General features: G+C 30.5%; 1 protein-coding gene across 1 annotated transcript in view; it reads left to right on the top strand.

The window, feature by feature from the left end:
• mesh (sushi domain containing 2 mesh) overlaps positions 1-19,217 on the top strand; it is a 97,122-nt gene that overhangs the window by 24,563 nt on the left and 53,342 nt on the right. The window contains 3 exon segments of the mRNA XM_072530060.1: positions 10,482-10,710; positions 13,084-13,208; positions 16,154-16,410. Coding sequence (XP_072386161.1) covers positions 10,482-10,710; positions 13,084-13,208; positions 16,154-16,410 — 611 coding nt within the window.

The following is a 19,217-nucleotide window of genomic DNA, read 5'->3' as shown; positions in this document are numbered from 1 at the left end:
GTATAATATTATTATATATCCAGATTTAGCCATACGGCTTACACTCCCTCTAAGGAGAAAATTCACTCATCCCAGATACTTACGGTATCAAAAGGATTGAGCTCTGGTGGGACTCTTTTCGTGTTATCGATCGAGCACTAGGTGACTTGGTATGCTGAAGTATTTCGTACACATCTGGACGTTGAGAGTAGTACAGCTTTCTGCATGGTCTTGTAGATATGTTCATTCAGACCTAGCTTTTTTATGTTTTCTAGGAGATTCTTTGGAATAACTCCAGTAGTAGAGAGAATAATGAGTATTGTCTGGGTACTTTCCATTCTCTACTGTCTTCGTATTTGAATTTCCAGATCCCTGTACTTGGCGATTTTTTCGTTCTGTTATGCTTTAGAAACAAGACCCGATATAGCTACAACACAAAGACTACTGAAAATGGCGGAAATAAGAGTTCTAAGAAGAGTTACAGGAAATATGTCGAGAGATCGAGACAATAGTGAAGACATTAGAAGAAAAATTACAGTGTATTAACATGGAACAAACAGAAAAAAAGAATGGAATGACCATACAAGCAGAATTGGGGAGACCCGTGTAGTCAAAATAGTTAGAGGTCAATCATCAATCGGTAAAAAAACTATCAAACTACCGCGCAAAAAATGGAGTCACAACCTTCCATAGAGGTATCTATTTACCAATGAATAAGCAGAATTGGTAATGAAGAAGAGAGAAGTTTGTAAAAATCGGAAAGGGGTAATTAGTGGAAGATATGTTGAATTTAATAATAATTCTTGTAATACTATTAATCTTAGCTTTAAGTTTAATCTATATAAAAATATAGAAGATATTATCGAAAGTATCAGTAATAGCAAAAAGGCCCAGAGTTCGGAATTAATAAGATAAGGTCTAACGTAGACTTTTTAATTGCAATATTTTATATATTTATGATGAACTTGCTAAAACTTGTTACTTGAGAGGAACTATATTGTTGAAAAATCGCAAGAATATCAATTGTTGCATATATCACATCAAAATGATAAAAGATAACTTTCAGATACTATTAACCAGGCTATCTATGTACGAACTGAAAATCAATGAGGTAAAAATTATAAACTATATGAGTCTAGAGGGAAATGGGCAGAGATAAACGAGAGAATGGAACATCAAGATAAGAGAGTATGAATTCAGTAGCTTTAAATACGAAGTGTAATCGATAACAATAAAAACAGTAGCAGAATGAACATTTTCCAGAGTCCAACCTGGACATTAAACTTTATAAAAATAATATTCTCACCAACATTGACTTTCAGTTGTTTTTACGATGATATTTCTGTTTATGGAGTGTGATAAATGTTTATTATCTTACTTGTACTATTCTTGCTAATTTAGGAATGCGGAAATTCTTGTATCTTATTGTTGCCCTCATTCAAGACATTAGAAGCCAAGTGTACGTGACTAATAGATTCAAAATTTAACCCCGTATCGTGCAAGTGTATTTACGTGTTGTGTTTGTGGGAAGTTTATACCCGACATGCTGGAATATTTCTCCAGAAAAAACTACTTATACGAACAACTGTAGACATTGGAAACAATATTTTAATGTGATAAACTTACTTTAGGTTACTAACCAAACAATTAGAAGGCGATTAGGCTAATATGACAACTTAAAAATTGGCTACAGTATCTGAAGTTTTCAGGGCATATCGAGTAGTCAGAGCAGCCATATTTCACTAGTGAGCTTCTTTTTCTTCTGGTGCCGTACGCTATGCAGCGTGTAGGCGTTTAAGTTATGCGTAAGGATCCTTCTTCTGCTCTTCTTATTATTGTATTGATATAGTAAATTCGCTTATCCCAGTCCCAACGGTCTAGTGAATTCAGCAATTATTTTTTTGCGAAGTTAGTTACTTTTTGTCAGACTAGAAGTGACTGGACCAAACGTGGTCATAGCCAATATTAATAGTAAACAAATGTAAATAAAATAGAACTTTAAAAAGAACTACCGACAATCAATATTTATTTATTTACACCATATAATGTATTGATAACACATAATAAAATTATCAGAAAATGAAGTACTGTAAAATATGCCCAGAACAGAAAGTTAATTCAAAATTAAATTCATCCACAATAGTTGTTACTGAAGATGATGCTTTTTTTTCAGTTTGTTGTCACGCCTGTGTGGCTTTATAGGATGATTTTAAGCATGCAACAGAATTTTTTTTCCTGGGTTCGTTGCTAAAATATTTAGTAAACAAAGAAATCAAACTAAATATTTCTGAGAGTAAAATATCTGTCCAATGGCAATTCTCTATGTTAGAAAATTTATCTGGTCTCACGATTTAAAAAAAAAAGAAAAAGAAGAAATGAAAACTTTGAACTTTAACAAAATCAAACAACTTGTTTAGAGTTAAGCTCACGTGTTTGTATGATCAACTTGTAATTAATCTTTAAGAAAAGTGTGTTGAAGTATTTTTTAATAAAAACACAAACAGCATATATAGTAAAAAAGTAGAAGCAGAACCAAAGAAAGAACAACAAGAGAATACAAAATCACTCATTGGTTTGAATATGGCCGTCTTTAAGAGGCGAAAAACATTGAAATTTGGCAACAGTGAATAGAACGCCTAGAAATCCTGTTTAGTGTTTGTTTACATATGCATTTTATAGGTTTATTTTACTATTTTTACTTAATTTAAGTGTAAATATGTATACTAAATAAAACTACTATATTATGTTTCGATTTTCGTTTTTGCTATATTATGTTGTTCTATTTTAAACCAATAAAATAATGTATTAATTGGTATTTTCTTCTTCACTTAAAACGCGATGTAAAATTTTCCTGAGTAGAGTACTTCTATCTTCTGCAGCTTTACGCTTAGCTGCTACTCTTACAAACTGTTGTTGAATGCAGTTGGTCTCCAGACTTTCATGAGAATGATTTAAGTTTTGTCTAGAAATTACTACATCATCCCCAATTGTGTAGACGGCAGCGTTACAACCGTTGATACGACATCTCCAGCGTGATTCCCCACTTTTTAACTTTTTGGCAAAATTGAATTTATAGTTATTCACGAATAAAAAAGGAGCACCTCTTTTCGTTGCACTTTTTTTTTCACCACCATACGTTCGTCGAAATTCTCCATAACGTTTCAAGAATAAATGATTTTCATAACACAATTCAAGACTATAGCAATATAAACACTTTGAGAATATTTTCACAAATGAATAAACTCGAAGATTCGTACATATTTATATATTTAATATTAATTGCTTGTTCGAAAAGCATTACGAAAATTTACCTGACCCTATGGACGAACTTGTATACCTCAATTTTAGGGACTTGGACGGAAATGTATACCTTCTTTTATGACACTTATTATTTTGGACGAAAGTGTAATCGCCGATTTTTTAAAGTTCTTCTAGATGCCTGCTAAATATTCGGTTCCGAATTTTTCCAGCAATTATTCTTCCAACAAAGAATATAGACGCATATAGACACTTATGCGTCTATTTTTGTGTGCTGGTATAAAGCAAAAATGGCTATAAAGTATTACTGGATAATATTGAGAACCCTCACATACTCTAGTGGTTTGTATGAAACATTTTTATGAAGATGACTTAAACTTTGTGTTAAAAACTTTCCAAAATATGTATTTGACAAAGCAAGAAGATGGTGCTAAAAGCAGCAGATATAGAAAATAAAAAGGCGAAAATGAATTATTGAGAGTTTCAAAGTGATGTTATACTGGGTTTTTGTAGTTTTAGTGACAATTGTGTAACTAAGTTCTTCTTACTTACTAATAACTGAGAATTCCTAGGACACAATATATGAAGATGGCATAATTGAAACTAAATGTAATATTGGCAAAAAGACAGATAAACATTGTATGAAAAGTGGAGAACCTACAGAAAAATAAACCCAAATGTAGCTTCAAATAGATTTAAATGGAGGAAATTAGTTTGTATTCTGTAGCCATTCCAGATTATACTCAAAATAAAATAGTGGAAATTTTAAATGCTTATGTCCAAAAAGTGATAAATTAAATGTTTGGAAAATAATGTGCAGCTGATATTATACCAGCGTAGTAATAATTAACTGTAATATTCTACACCCTAATAAATACTTTATGTAGAATACTTAATAATACTTTTGAGTAAATTTCTTTGATTTATTGGTCCGGGATTAATAAAACATATGGTAAATAATATATTCTGGTGAATTTCCATGTTCAATGAAACCTTTTATAATTTAACTACTTTAAATTTAAGGTAAGCATTTTAGTTGTAAATATTAGTATAATAGAGTAACATGTAATTTACATTATAAAGTAGTAAAAAAAATTTAATTGAGAAAAATTTAAGTTGACCATTTGCCAAAAGTTAAACATTTATTAATTCCCACAAAAGTATTGTAATATATATATATATATATATATATATATATATATATATACATATATATATATATATATATATATATATATATATATATATATACATATATATATATATATATATATACATATATATATACATATATATATATACATATATCGTTATATATACTATATAAATATATAACTTATATATTCAATTTAGTATTGAATTAATTTTTGAAATTTAATAAAATTTTTCCATTTTTTCAAAATTACTCTGGAACTAACAGAGGTCACAAATAAAGCTAATTTTTTTTCTTTTTTTATTGAGATAATCGTGCTCATTTGTTAATAACTCGGGTATTTTCCATCCCAATGGCTTATATCTTAGCTCATTTTAAACACTCATTAAATACTTTTATTAACATTCTCAGCATTTTTTTTTAACCTATTCTTTACGTTATTTGGTGATAAAATTTTCGATTGCAGGTTAATTTAAATAAACCCTTACCTTTATCAAATTGTAAATCAGGTTATATAGCCGTAATGAGAATTAAAAAAAACCGTAATTTATTATTTTGAAAGGTTTCTTTTTAATTCGTATTGTTTTTTGTTAAATGTACCGTTTGCGAATTATTTTTGAAAAGTCACTCAAAAATATGCATTTTTAGGTAAGAAATAAACAATTTTAAGTGTAAATAACCTCTGTGGTTATTTAAAGGTTAAATATTTTTACCCCCCGAGAAGGGGCGACACTCACCCCTGAAGTAAAAGAGTACATCGACACTATATAACTTTTTTTCTTTTCGACATTTTTCTTATGTGCATTTTGCAATGTAAATGTGCAATTGAATACATATTGAATTTGGTAAATGTATTTCTAACTATTACTATTTGTATCTTCACTTTTTCGTCGCAACTGTGCTTGCGTATGGGATTGTCTCCTGATTATCAATAATTTCGTTTTGGTGAAGTTAATGTTGAGACCAAATTGCTCTCCCACTGTATTAAAAATATTTACTATCTCTTGTAACTATTCTTTTATGTTGTTTGCTATGTAATCCTGCTGTGCAAGCAGAAAGATCTTTTCTACATAAATGTTAAACAACAGAGAGGAGAGGATGCAACTCTGTCTTCTCATTCTTATTTATTTAGTACAGCGGTCATTAAAATGCAAATACAGATAATTAAAAATATTTGTGGTTTATAAAATAAATAGAAATTTTAAATATAATTCACAGATAGTAATGAGATAATCCAGAGAATATTGTGAATAATACGCCGAATTTATTTTTACCACATAAAAACTTCCAAGGTTTGGTTATTGGGTGGACTGGAATACTTATAGATAAAAGTTAAAATTTAATATTAACTTTAGATTGTACTGTAAATATTTTTATCTACTCTTTATTTTTCTTAAGAAGCAAAGTGCCTGTTGAGTTTTCAACACAGTCACACCGGTGTTTTAGATCAGTCAATGCTTCTACACCATATTGGCGATTTGTCCACTAAATTTTAGTGGATATGAAACTTCAATCAGGAGACAATATTTGTTAACCACATAAGCATGACTTAAATTTAAGTACGAAGAAAACAATTTATACAGCAATGAACAAGAATTATTTCATAGTTTATTCCATATTTTGTGATGATCACTAAGCAATAATTACCAAATACTGGATCATTTCTTTGGACTCAAGTGTACATTATAAAAACGAAAAAGTGTGATTTTATTGATACAATATATATATATATATATATATATATATATATATATATATATATATATATATATATATATATATATATAATTTTATTTACAGTGTTTAATAGTAGTCCACTTTAGTTATTATACATTTTTTGGTGCCTTTTTTGTGCGTGATAATTTCTCTTTTACTACCCGAGTTTCTTCCGAGATCGTCTTCATTTCAAATGACTTATTACAATTTATATAACTTTTTGCTTAATTCTTCTCCACCGTAGTTAAGTCCCATTTTTATATAATCCGTATGTAGAGCTTTCCCTTTACGGCTTCTATTTTTAATTGTCTTTCTTTAGTTGTTCTAGCTAATATATATATATATATATATATATATATATATATATATATATATATATATACATATATACACATATATATATAAAAAATTTATTAAAATCCTTTGTAAAAGGTATATATTTAAAAACCCAAACGGGCTATGTTAGACAAAACGTTTTCGGAATCCATATTCCATCATCAGTGTCTAGGAGTACATGAATGTAGCCACTAAATATATGGGTAAAAACCCGTTAAAAAAATAATTAGTTACACTTGGTTTACAGTATTTCTTATAAAATATTAAGATGTTACCGTTGGATTAGGTAACATGGCGACATATGACTCCACGTGAAGTTGCTAGTCCTGAGACGGTGTGTCTACGAGGACTTTATGGAAGCAACTCTATGGGTTTTTATGGTTTTTTATATGGGTTTTTAAATATATACCTTTTACAAAGGATTTTAATAAATTTTTTAATATATGGTATACAGCCAACTACAGGAACGTAGATTTCTTGTGGATATATATATATTTGGATGGGTTGAAGTCAATAAAAGTGGCTATTAGGTAATTATTTTTTATCTCGAGCTTTCAATTGTGTTTACAATCATTTTCAAGAGCAAATAAAATTAGTTTTGTTAATAAATTTATGCTGCTAAATTTAATTTTAAAAAATGATTGTAAACACAATTGAAAGCTCGAGTTAAAAAATAGTTACCTAATAGCCCCTTTTATTGACTCCAACCCATATGCTTTGTATAATATAAGTTCTTCTTCTTCACGTGGCATATCAAAATTATCCGACGTTGGCGATCACCATTGCGAATTCTTCTCGATTTTCTGCCACATGGAATAATTGTCCTGTATCTGATATCTGAGTCCATTCACAAATGTTTGTTTTTTTGACGTGACAACGTCTTAAATTAGGTTGTGGCTCGGAGTCATTCATGAAAAAGTGTAACGACCGCTCACGTCTGTTACAGTGAGTCACCGAACGAGAGAGAGGCCCGCCGGACCGGCGAATGCCTTGCGTCTCTCTCCCACTCAAACATGATCGGTCCGCTGCGCGCGCAGCACTAGAGAATTAGGCGCGTTGAATCGGTGCGTGCTTCCGTGCTTGTGTCTCTGTCTTTCTCGAGCGTTCTTGGCGTTCAAGACACATTACAGCAGAAACACTTCCTTTCATTTCATATTTCTCCTATCATCGTCCTATCCTCAACAAAATCACTCAAATAGAAATTAGTTAAGTTTAAGTTTACATGTACAATGTTTTAGTAAACAAAATATATTTCTATAGTTAAAATTTGTGCAATTCTTATTTTCATTCAATTCCTTGTTCCTATTGTGCAATTTAATAATATTCATATCAATAAATATTCTACCGAGAAAAAGACGTTGTCACGTAAAATCTTCGCCCGTAAAACCGACTTTACAGGCAACCGATTTTTTTTCACCAAGAAACCTGTTTTTTCCAACACGTATACGGCCTTCCCTTTCGCCTTTAAGGATCAGTTGTAGTATTTTATATCGATTTCCCTTCACTAGGTGTCCCAGATAAGAAATATTCCGGTAGTCTTTAGGAATTCTCTATATATAGCACTTATATATAAATATAGCACTTAACCATTCTTTGTCTTAGTTCTAAACTGAGATAATTATTGCAAGGAAATGTTTTCATTTTCATAAAAGTAGTTTTAGTCATTGCTATTCTGCATTTTATTACTATGTCCAGATCTAGTTGGTCCGTTATGACAGTTCTCAAATATATATGTAATTTTGTATACTTTTTAACTTGGACTCCATTTAGTTGAAGCTCCTTCATCTCGATGTGGGTTGCCACTAAAGAATAAAAATTTGGCTGTGTTCGAGTTTATTTAATGACCATTTTCTCTCCTACTTCGTGAATACGATCAAGCAGAATTTGGTGGCCTTCAATATTTTTTGACAGAATTAATGTATCGTCTGCGTATCTTATTACATTTACTCTAGTCGTTAGAGACGAAAATACCACTGAACCTCTAAAAATTATACGAACAAGCTGAATGTTGCCGAAAATGTCATTTTTAGGACGCTAAAAAAGATGCAAAAAAGTTTACCGCTTTTATCCCCGGGTTTTCCTCTAAAACCCCCTACGTTGAGGGGAAAAACCGGTAAAAAATAGATTTTCCAAGAATCTGTACGCCATAGAGAAAAATGTTTCAAATAAAAAATGTAGCTAAGACAATTTTGAACAAAAACGTTTATTACTATTTTTTATGTAGAATGAACCGCTCTCTCAGACACAAGGATTGAAGCGAATCCATGCTCAATAAAATTTGTAAAAAAATCAGCTCGACGGTAAAAATTTTATATCTTTTGATCCAAGTACAAAAATCAAGATGCGTTTTAAAGGTAAAGAGTGTAGCTTTTGTAAAAAATCGCGCAAGGTTTATTTATTGAACAGCTTTATAAAAACTAAGTTCATTTGCGGCAAAACACAAAAATTGTATACGAAAGCTGCACTCTTCACCTTTAAAACGCATTCTGATTTTTATCGATAGGACAGTCTGATTAAAAGATATCGATTTTTACCATCGAGTTGATAAAAATTATATTTAACATTGATTTCGCGCGCGCAATTGACATTTTAAATTGCCGGTCGCTTCGAGTGTTGTTTCTGAGAGAACGGTTCATTTTACGCTAAAAGTGCTAATAAACATTTTTCCTTAAAATTAACTCAGCTACGTTTTTTATTTGAAAATTTTTTCTATGAAGTACAGATTCTTGGTAAATCGACTTTTTTGCGTTTTTACTTCCTTGCGAGGCTGATTTTAGAGGGAAGTGGTAAACTTTTTGCATCTTTGTTGAGGTCCCAAAATTGATATTCTCGGCAAAATTTAGCTTGTTTGTATGATTGTTAGGAGTTAAATCTCTGACGACTGGACTAGTTAAGTAGTTCCCCATTGATTTTTATTCTATGTGGCTCTTCTCTTAAGTGCCTTTTTAAATAAACAATGTTGGGGACAAAATATAACTTCGTCTAACTCCTCGTTATATGGAGATTTTGTCGGTGAACTTATTTCCAATTTTTACGATAGCAGTTTGATTCCAGTATTTTATGCTGTACTTTATCGAATGCCTTTTCAAAATCCACGAATACATGCAAATACATCTTTTTAAATATCATTTATATCTTTTTTGTGTATCTTGATTTATTTATTCTTTATATAATATGTTCCCATTGTGTTTAATTTCTGGTAGCAAACTCTGGTTCCTATAATTGCTTTTGCAACTTTTAAATCTTTGTACTTCGTATTGCATCTTCACATCTTTTTATATTAGATCGTTGTTAGTATTATTCTTAACTTCCTTGTTCTTAATTTGAATTTGCTCTGCATGATAATCATTCTTTCCTGTTTTCCCTTTTCATAAGACATGCTCTATCACTTAGTTTGTAAGCTTTATTCATTTGTACCTCAATACAAAATTATTTTTGTATAAAATTAGTTATGACTACCTTAAGTACATTTAGATTTTTTCTGTCTATCGGGATTCCTTCTACTATAACACTATTAGCTTTTTTCTATGTCTTAAACTTCTCTTCCCTCATCTTTACATTCTTTAATTCTTGTTGCTCTTCTTTTATTGCGTTTACTAGTCCACATTTTTAACTACATTACCAATTCGCTACTTTTATTTTTATTTCATAAGGTAGCTGTTGTAAGTTATTTTCTGAATAAATATTTTTTGAGAAACACCTTTAAAAATATAAATGAAAACAATACTGTTCCTTGATGAAAATCTAGCGTAAGATTATAATAATAAGGACTAATTCTTTAGGCAGGTGTATCTATGTAAAAGAAAAAAAAATCTATATTTGTTATTTACAAACTTTATTTTTCCTTTTTAATTTTTCCTTTTTATAAATAGAAATTTCTAATTTTCTTATTTGCACGGTGAAATTGGTTCTTCTGATCTTAACAATTTCCGCCAATATGGGCTATACACAGATGCTTAAGGCGCTTTCTTGGTAAAAATTATGTATATAAAGATATTAATATTTATTTGAATCTCAGTCACAGAAAAAATTCTTCCAGATCCTATGACCTCAGACACTGCTCCACCAGACACTGACCAACGAGGAGGAGGGACTCCATACACTATAACCGAAACGAGATTGGCAGAAATAAGGAAACATTTTATGTACCCATTTTTCGATAAAGGAGGTAGTGATAATAACTTGGGAGATTTCCAAAAGGACATTCAATCTTCCATTCCACAGGTGCACAAGAACTTAAACTTCCAATTGCCTTTCTTTGGATTCAGGTAGAGTAGTAATTCAGGATTTTTTATTATTTTTACAGCTTAGTACGCGTTATGTTTTAAATATGTACTGGTTTTTACATCTTCTATGTAAGGATCAATCCCAATCTTCACCGATCGGTGTGAACCTAGCTTAGTGTACTCACAAATAAAAGCTGTAAATCAATTTTAAAATTTAAACAACGGCATTTTAAAAATTTCCTTCTCTGGCGATTGGCTTGAACTGCTAATTTATTGAGCAAACATATATTATAATGTTATAATATACGTAGAGACAATAATACCTTTTACAATTTTTTGTTTAGTAGTTTAAAAATTCCAGAATTGTACGATTTGACATCAAAAAATATATTTATGTTCAAAAGATTTTTAATATAATCTACTATTGTCTAAAATTATTAACATATCGAAATATTTGTTATTTGGTATATAGTCGATTGGTTTTCTTAAATTGTATGCGTTTTCTTCAACACCCTGTATTTTAATATCGTAATGAAATGTTATTTTATGATGCTTTATTATTTATTAAACATACTCTATATCTAACTGCTTTAATTTGAGCGTTATTCATGATTTTAGAAACCAAACAATAAATGCAACAAAAATTGGGGGAAATTTTATTAGGTTGGTCATGAAAATATTCAGTCAAAAATAATTTTAAAAAAATACATAATAATCTAGACTGATCCTTAATTTGTTAATATTGGATGATATATCAAAATACCTAAATAATTAAGATTGTTGGTGAGTAAAATATTAATAAAAACACACAATATTCTACCTAGTTGGCTAGGTATGGCTTTGACACTAAACTTCTAAAAGTTGGAACACAATTACAACAGTTTATTGTCTTCGTTTTCTTGGATGCAATAAGATATATCGTCAGAGGCCTGCGTAGCTGATTCATATTTGAAGGCGGCAGACAAAACATCCACCAGCTTCTTGTGACGAGCTAATCGCAGTGTTCTATGCATCTAATGATCACAAAGATCATCAATAAATGTTTGAACAGCCAACTTTTCCATAATTGCTTCAGGAGCTATTGGATAAGCATATTGCACTAATCTGGCAATTTATTTTAAATTCTTGAAAAGTCTCATCTCGTTTTTTTCTTTGTTTTTAAATTTCGACTGGTAGACATGCTCCAAGTGTTCATGACCATATCACATATTTAGTCTCTTCTTGTTTAAAATCATCTATCTCATCTACGGCTATGGTTTGAAGTACATCCAAGGCATCTCCTCGAAGAGCATAAGCTATGTTTACAGCCTTTTATTTTTTGGACCATCCATTCAATCTTGCAGCTGATTTAAACTGTTTCTTGCAGTTATTCTATGACGATTTTTTTATCGAAAATTGGGAGCTCAACACAAACAGTTCACTGTAATTCATTGAATTATCCTATCTGATATCCCTGTTTCCTACATCATTTCTTCAATATCGTTGATCTTTTCTTCAAAAGACGAAATATTGGCAGTAACTTTGTTTACCAACAAAGATACTTTATCGCCAAGAAAAGAAATCTCAGAAGTGATATTAAAGATTTCAGAAGAGATGTTGTTCAGAAGAAATATCGTTGAAAAATTTATTTCCAATATCCGTAAAGCCTTTGGAAATATCAATAGAAACTTTTGAAGTATCACAAGAAACTCTGCTTTTTAACAATATATCACCAGTAATTTTGTTTTCTAACGATGTGATATCGACAGAAAGTTTGCTTTCCAATGATGTAATGTCACAGAAACTTTCGAAATCGACGAAATCACAGCGACATGCTTGTCCTCAAATACATAAGTTTCTGGATCAAGGCCCTCTTCTTTCAGGGCGTCCTTTAGCCGTTGGACTAATTCAGACTTCTTCCCAACAGAATTTAATTCTCGATCTTCCGATTCACGTAAATCCGTTACTTCTAAATGCAATGTTTATTTTAATTTATTTACAGTGTTCTAACACTAATACTAAAAACACTATTAATTTATAACATTTATTTACTAATAGTAAAAATTTATATTATTGACTGATTATACAATTTTATTTTCCTTATATATATATATATATATATATATATATATATATATATATATATATATATATATATATATATATAGTAAAATCTTTCTTCTAAACATTCTTGTAGAGGGTAGTTAAATAAACAGGCGCTATGGTAATAGCATTCATTTCTAGTATAGCAAGGAGCGTTTAATATATTTCTCGGTACTTTATTATTAAATAGGTTAGTTACCCTTAGTATTACTTTATTGTGTCAAAATGTAACAGTACGTAGGGTTAAATTGTAGTTAATAATTACAAAAACTTTAAATGCTAAATATTCTCTAAATAATTAAAAAAAGTGAAACAGCTAAAATTTCTTTTTAGGTATAACTACACAAGAGTGTCAGTGAATGGATATCTGGAATTTAGCGACCCACCTCCAAATTATGACTATCCTTTAGTATTTCCTATTAAAGAATGGCCCAAAAAGAATGATCCTGCCTTTATTGGTGAGTAAACCAACAAATTTTATTAGTAAGAGATAGTTTGAAAGATAATAAAAAGAATTTGAACACATTTAGTCTCTGAGCTCTGCTCTGTCTCTGAACAAATTTTATCTACGACTAATATATAATGTAAATTATTAAATATTCTATTTATATGTGATAAAACCATAACTGATTGTAATGAGAATTACATTTTATATTTGTTTTTGACGTTTCTATTTTCAATGCGGAAATTGTTTCCAAAATTTTTTTGTTAAGCAAAAGAAAAAGTTAAGAAATTTTTAACCTATAAATTTCTTAATTTATAGAAAAAATTGAAAACTGTTCCAAAGTGGAAATGTACCGAATATCAGTAATGGTTCGCGGTTACAGGGTCGTATCGAATTATTGGAGTGCTCTAAAACCTACAAAAATGAAGGTAACAATTAACTAATTAACTTAAATTAACTAACTGATGAACAATCATGGTCACATTAAAATAAAAGGACAAATTGTAACTACCACACGTCTCATAACCCCATCTGTGAGACTCGGTTTATCAATCGTATGCCCAACAGTTCCTCACAATATAGTAAGGCGAGAATTACAAAAGCTTGGTTTACATCTGGTTTCTCCATAACTTTTTTCAGAATCAGCGCCAAATTCAGAATATAGCCACATCTTGAACCTTAGACGCCAATTATATATATATATATATATATATATATATATATATATATATATATATATATATATATATATATATATATATATATATTCTTCTTCAAGTGCCATCTCCGCGGCGGAGGTCGGCAATCATCATAGCTATTCGAACTTTTGAGACGGCTGCTCTGAAAAGTTCATTTGATGTACATCCGTACCACTCTCTCAGGTTGCGCAGCCATGACATTCTACGCCTCCCTATGCTTCTCTTTCCTTGGATCTTTCCCTGCATGATCAGTTGGTTGTATATATCATATATATATATATATATATATATATATATATATATATATATATATATATATATACAACCAGCCAACTTGAACGTTCCAGAGGCAATATTAGTGACCCATGAAGATAATATATACAAAATATTTATATCTTTAGACGAAAACGCTGTTATGAATATAAAAAACCTGGTCATGTATCTTAACCTCAAAATCCACCACAACCAAAATCCAATTAATCCAATTTAAATATCGTATCTCAACTTAAAGCATAAAACAATACCATGAGAGTTTGTACGAGACCACAATATTCATCATCACAATTACCATCACTTTTCCAAATGCCACCAGTTACACCAATTACACCATCACTCATTCAACACTTATTCAAAGGCATCAGTTGACCCAAAATATACCTCAAATGTCCCAATTGTATATGTAAAAACCTCGTCCTATACAAAACGCCAAACAAACAAAATGTTTGTCCTGAAAGTGACTGTACTCGTGCCAATTCTTAATAATTTCAAAATTCCTAAACCTTCCAAGCCAAAAATAAAAAAATCAATACCATGTCTCTATTCTGCTGAACAAAGGCCAAATTAACCTTTTTGCATGACAAACAATAATTTGCTTCCTTTTCTGGATGTGATAATTACAAAAGAAGACATACGATTACGCAACCAAAGTTTACAGAAAACCAAACCACACCAACAGATATTTAAATTACCACTTCGTCTATAAAGTAAACATCAAAAAAGGAATTATCAAATCATTATATGAAATGGGTTTATCAGAAAAATTGAAAAGCATAGAAAATAAGTACGTGATTAGAACAGCACTCAAAACAAATAACACACTGAGTTCTATCCTGTTCAAAACCAAACCCAACAACAGACAAGAAAAATCAAAGAACTGCATCTATAAAATACCCTGTGAATGTAACGATTTCTATGTGGGAGAAATCGCAAGTTACTAAGTGTCAGAATAAACAAGCATGAAATTTTACATCAAGAACAGGGACTTCGACAAATCTTAGATATGCAAGCATGCCTGAGATAACAAGCACAGAGTAAAATGGAAAGATTCATCAATAATCATGAACGAAACAGACTTGATAAAGAGAAAAATCAAAAACAGCTCTTATCCTACTTAATGAAGAAAAATATGTAGCAAACCCATCAGCAGAATGAACCAGGCTTTGGTTGCCAATACTAGAAGAAGACGTCAACAAGAGCAACACACCAAATATAGCGGAATAAAGGAAGTTGCAGACATCATCTACAATTATACCCAATACACAAACACATAGTCTACGTTAAACACACATTATACACACAAATAAAACAAACACACAAAATAGTCAGAATTTGATACTATAAGAGTAAACAATACCACCCTCAGATTTTTTGTCAGCCAAAAACACTTATTAGTTAGGTATAACGTTATTTAAAAATGTAATTTTCATCACAGTCAAGACTTAACCCGATATAGACATAATATTTAATATTTTATGCGTTTTTTTGGGATTCCACCTCTTTCCAAAATGAAATGGTTGATATATATATATATATATATATATATATATATATATATATATATATATATATATATAAATGCTAAAAAAAAGGATAATGCTCCACCGTACTGAAGGCGACCAATAATCAGAGAAATACGTATATACGGTTGCCTTGCATCGATATACCATTTTTGGTTTTCTGTTTTGCGAGACATGCCATTACTTTTTACTTTTATATCTATATATATATATATATATATATATATATACATATATATGTATATATATATGTATATATATATATATATGTATGTATATAAATATATATATATACATATATATGTATATATATATATATATATATATATATATATATATATATATATATATGTATATATATGTATGTATATAAATATATATATATATATATATATATAATCGTTGAAATTGATTATAAAGCAGTAATAGTCTTCAGTACACTTTATATAAAATTATTTGTTTAGGTATATTCTTCAGCAGATGCAGAATTGGTAATCTTCGTGATGGAGACGTCGATCAAAGAACACCAGGGGTCTATTTTAGAATGGAAAGAGATTTAAGAACCAGGCAAGACAGAATGGGTGTAGAAATTAGAGAAAGACTTAAATGGGACATCAGAGAAGGCGTCATTGGATCTGACACCTTCGATCCTAAGCACGCCGTGATTGTCACTTGGAAAAATGTTTCCTTCACTGGAGGATTCGCTAATGCTAAGTACAAGGTTGGTATCTTGAATTAAAATAATAGATACGTGGATATATATATATATATATATATATATATATATATATATATGTATATATATATATATATATATATATATATATATATATATATATATATCATTGAATTTTTATACTTAATTGCGACACCTAGCCCTTCTGTGGGCAGTTAAAGTTTCTATCTTCTTTTTTTTTTTGTTATCTGTGGTTACTCCATTATTAATAATTGAGTTAATTAAAATTATTTATGAAAATTAATCAAGTTTTTAATTTTTCTTTACGATTTCTTTGGAATAGAACAACTGTCTTTATCTACTTCTACATCCTCTTCAATGTTGGTTTTTAATATTTCTTATGTTTAAGCTCATAGTATTCCTAGCCAATAAACAAAGCTCATAGTATTCCTAGCCAATAAACAAAGCGTTGTGAAACAAAGTCACTTATCAATACAAAACTAGTAATAAACTTATTATTACAGATAGTTATTGGTTGCAGTAGAAAAAATCAGACTCAATGATTTATGGAGCGGTTGATGTTGATATTAACGCTAAATTGTTCCAAATATAATTATTATGAAACTCGGATTAAGGATTACGGATGTTGTGGAAAGGATAGCACAAATAGAACAAAACTGACCCGGATATTTAACGAAAATGAATGGTGATAGGTTGTCTAAAGGCATAATGGAATAATGTAAATGATATAGTGAACCATAACAAGCTGGATTTGCAAGGTATGAAATCAGAAATACTGAACATAACTGAGGAAGGTCTATGTTCAGCAGTAGATGCTGTAGGCTGTATGATGATATGGTTTCAATAACCAACCGGAGATTTTAACACATGAATAAGAATACATATCTACTGGAAAAAACCTAAAAGATTCTAATGGTTTATAAAAGATTTTAAAATTCAAATAAGAAGTAAAAAATCCACCAATCGATCATTGGTAGAAAATTATACCTAAAAATCTTCTTTTTCATCTTCTTTCTTCTTGTATGTAGGTTTTGAAGCCTGTTTCTTCTTAAATATTAGCCTCCTAAATTGTTTCAATTATCGCACCATCTTTTTCTTGGTCTGCCAATACTTCTTCGTCCATTTGGTGACTTATCTCGCGCTATTCATACTATCCTGTCCTCTGCCATTCTACTAATGTGTTCGTTTCACTCCTGTTTCCGTTTTGTCACCCATCCATTTATGTCTTCTATATTGCCTGCTCTTCTTATGTTTTCTCGTCTCTCCCTATCCAACAGACTTTTCCCGGAGATTCTTCGAAGTATTTTCATCTCTGTTGTTTCTAGTAGTCGTCTAGTTTTAGATGTGTCAGGTTCTGTCTCCACCGTGTATGTTAATATAGGTCTAATACCTCCAGTATTTCAGTATCTTGATCTTTTTGTTACTAATAGTTCTTTCTTAGTCTACTGGACTACATCCTATTTTGAACTGATTTTGTTAATTTTTGGGTCCTTCCAAGATGCTCCCGTTTTTTTATTAATTTGGTTCATTTTGATACGAGTTATTGATCCTGCTATCTATTTTAGGCATAAGACCTAATAAACAGGCAAGTTTGGGTAGGGTACAATGATAGTTTACCTTACGTGTCGCTGTTGGTGGTACCCTTTTATCAATCTGCTCGGCTTGTCTCATCACCAGCTCAAAGTGAAACAACAGATGGGATGAAACATTTTATCAGTTCCATAATTATCTATAGGTTTAAGTGTGGAAAGTATAATTATATGTATGTTCAAGTGTAAAAAGTGTCTTGACAAGAAGATGAGATTCTTGTAAAATACGGCGGAAAAAATGCAGAATATGTGGTACGAGGTTCTCATGCTAAATTTTGATGGTATAATTTACCACGAGGCGGAACGAGAGGCATTCTACGAACAATTGCAAACCATCTTGGATGAAATACCTCATGAAGGATCCTTAATTCTTATGGATGCCTTTAATGCGCGAATCAGAAATAAGATAGTTCCATGAGTAAAACAATGATTTAATGAAAATCATGTCAACGCAAATGTAGAACTCATGGCTAATATCTGTGCTTTTAATAAACTGAGAATCAATAATACATTTTTCGACCATAAGCTCCAGTATAAATATACATTTAAAAACTACAGGGTCACCAATCTATGATTGATTTTATACTCACTAATAGAAAAATCCTCCCAAAGCAGATTCTAGATATACGAACTTTTAACTCGGCAGACGCAGGGAGTGAACACAAACTAGTACTAGCAAAATAAGAATGAAAATAACACCAGAACATTTTCTACAGGAAATCACCAAGAAAAAATTTTATGTAAAATCATAGTGGAATGACTCTACAAGATAAATGTACCAAATGAGGCTTCCACAAATAGACGACATAGAAGATATAAACGCGAGCTGGGAGAATATTAAGAACAACATCGAAGAAGCAGCAACAGAATCTCTAGGAAAACGTAAAGTCATACTGAACAAAAGAAATAACAATACACCATGGTTCAGAAAAGAAATAAAAAAAGAAATGTAAAGAGAAACGAGAGGCCTACACGAAATACAAAACATCAAATACTTCAGAATTCCGAGACTATAAAAGAATACGAAATGAAATAAAGCAGTTGGTAATAAGAACAAAAAATGAACACTGGGAACAATTTACAAAAAGGATGGAAAGCAACTTCTACGGTACACAAAAACAAATATGGAGATTCATAAGAAACCAACGGATAGAAATGGCAGAATTGGAGAAATACAATAGCATACCAGCAAACGAATGGGAAAGATACCTGACGGAACTGTTTAAAGAAAAAGAAAGTAAA

Source organism: Diabrotica undecimpunctata, chromosome 4, assembly GCF_040954645.1.
Source record: "Diabrotica undecimpunctata isolate CICGRU chromosome 4, icDiaUnde3, whole genome shotgun sequence".
Lineage (NCBI taxonomy): Eukaryota > Metazoa > Arthropoda > Insecta > Coleoptera > Chrysomelidae > Diabrotica > Diabrotica undecimpunctata.
The sequence above is the reverse complement of the archived record's forward strand: the minus strand, read 5'-3'. Positions and strand labels throughout refer to the sequence as shown.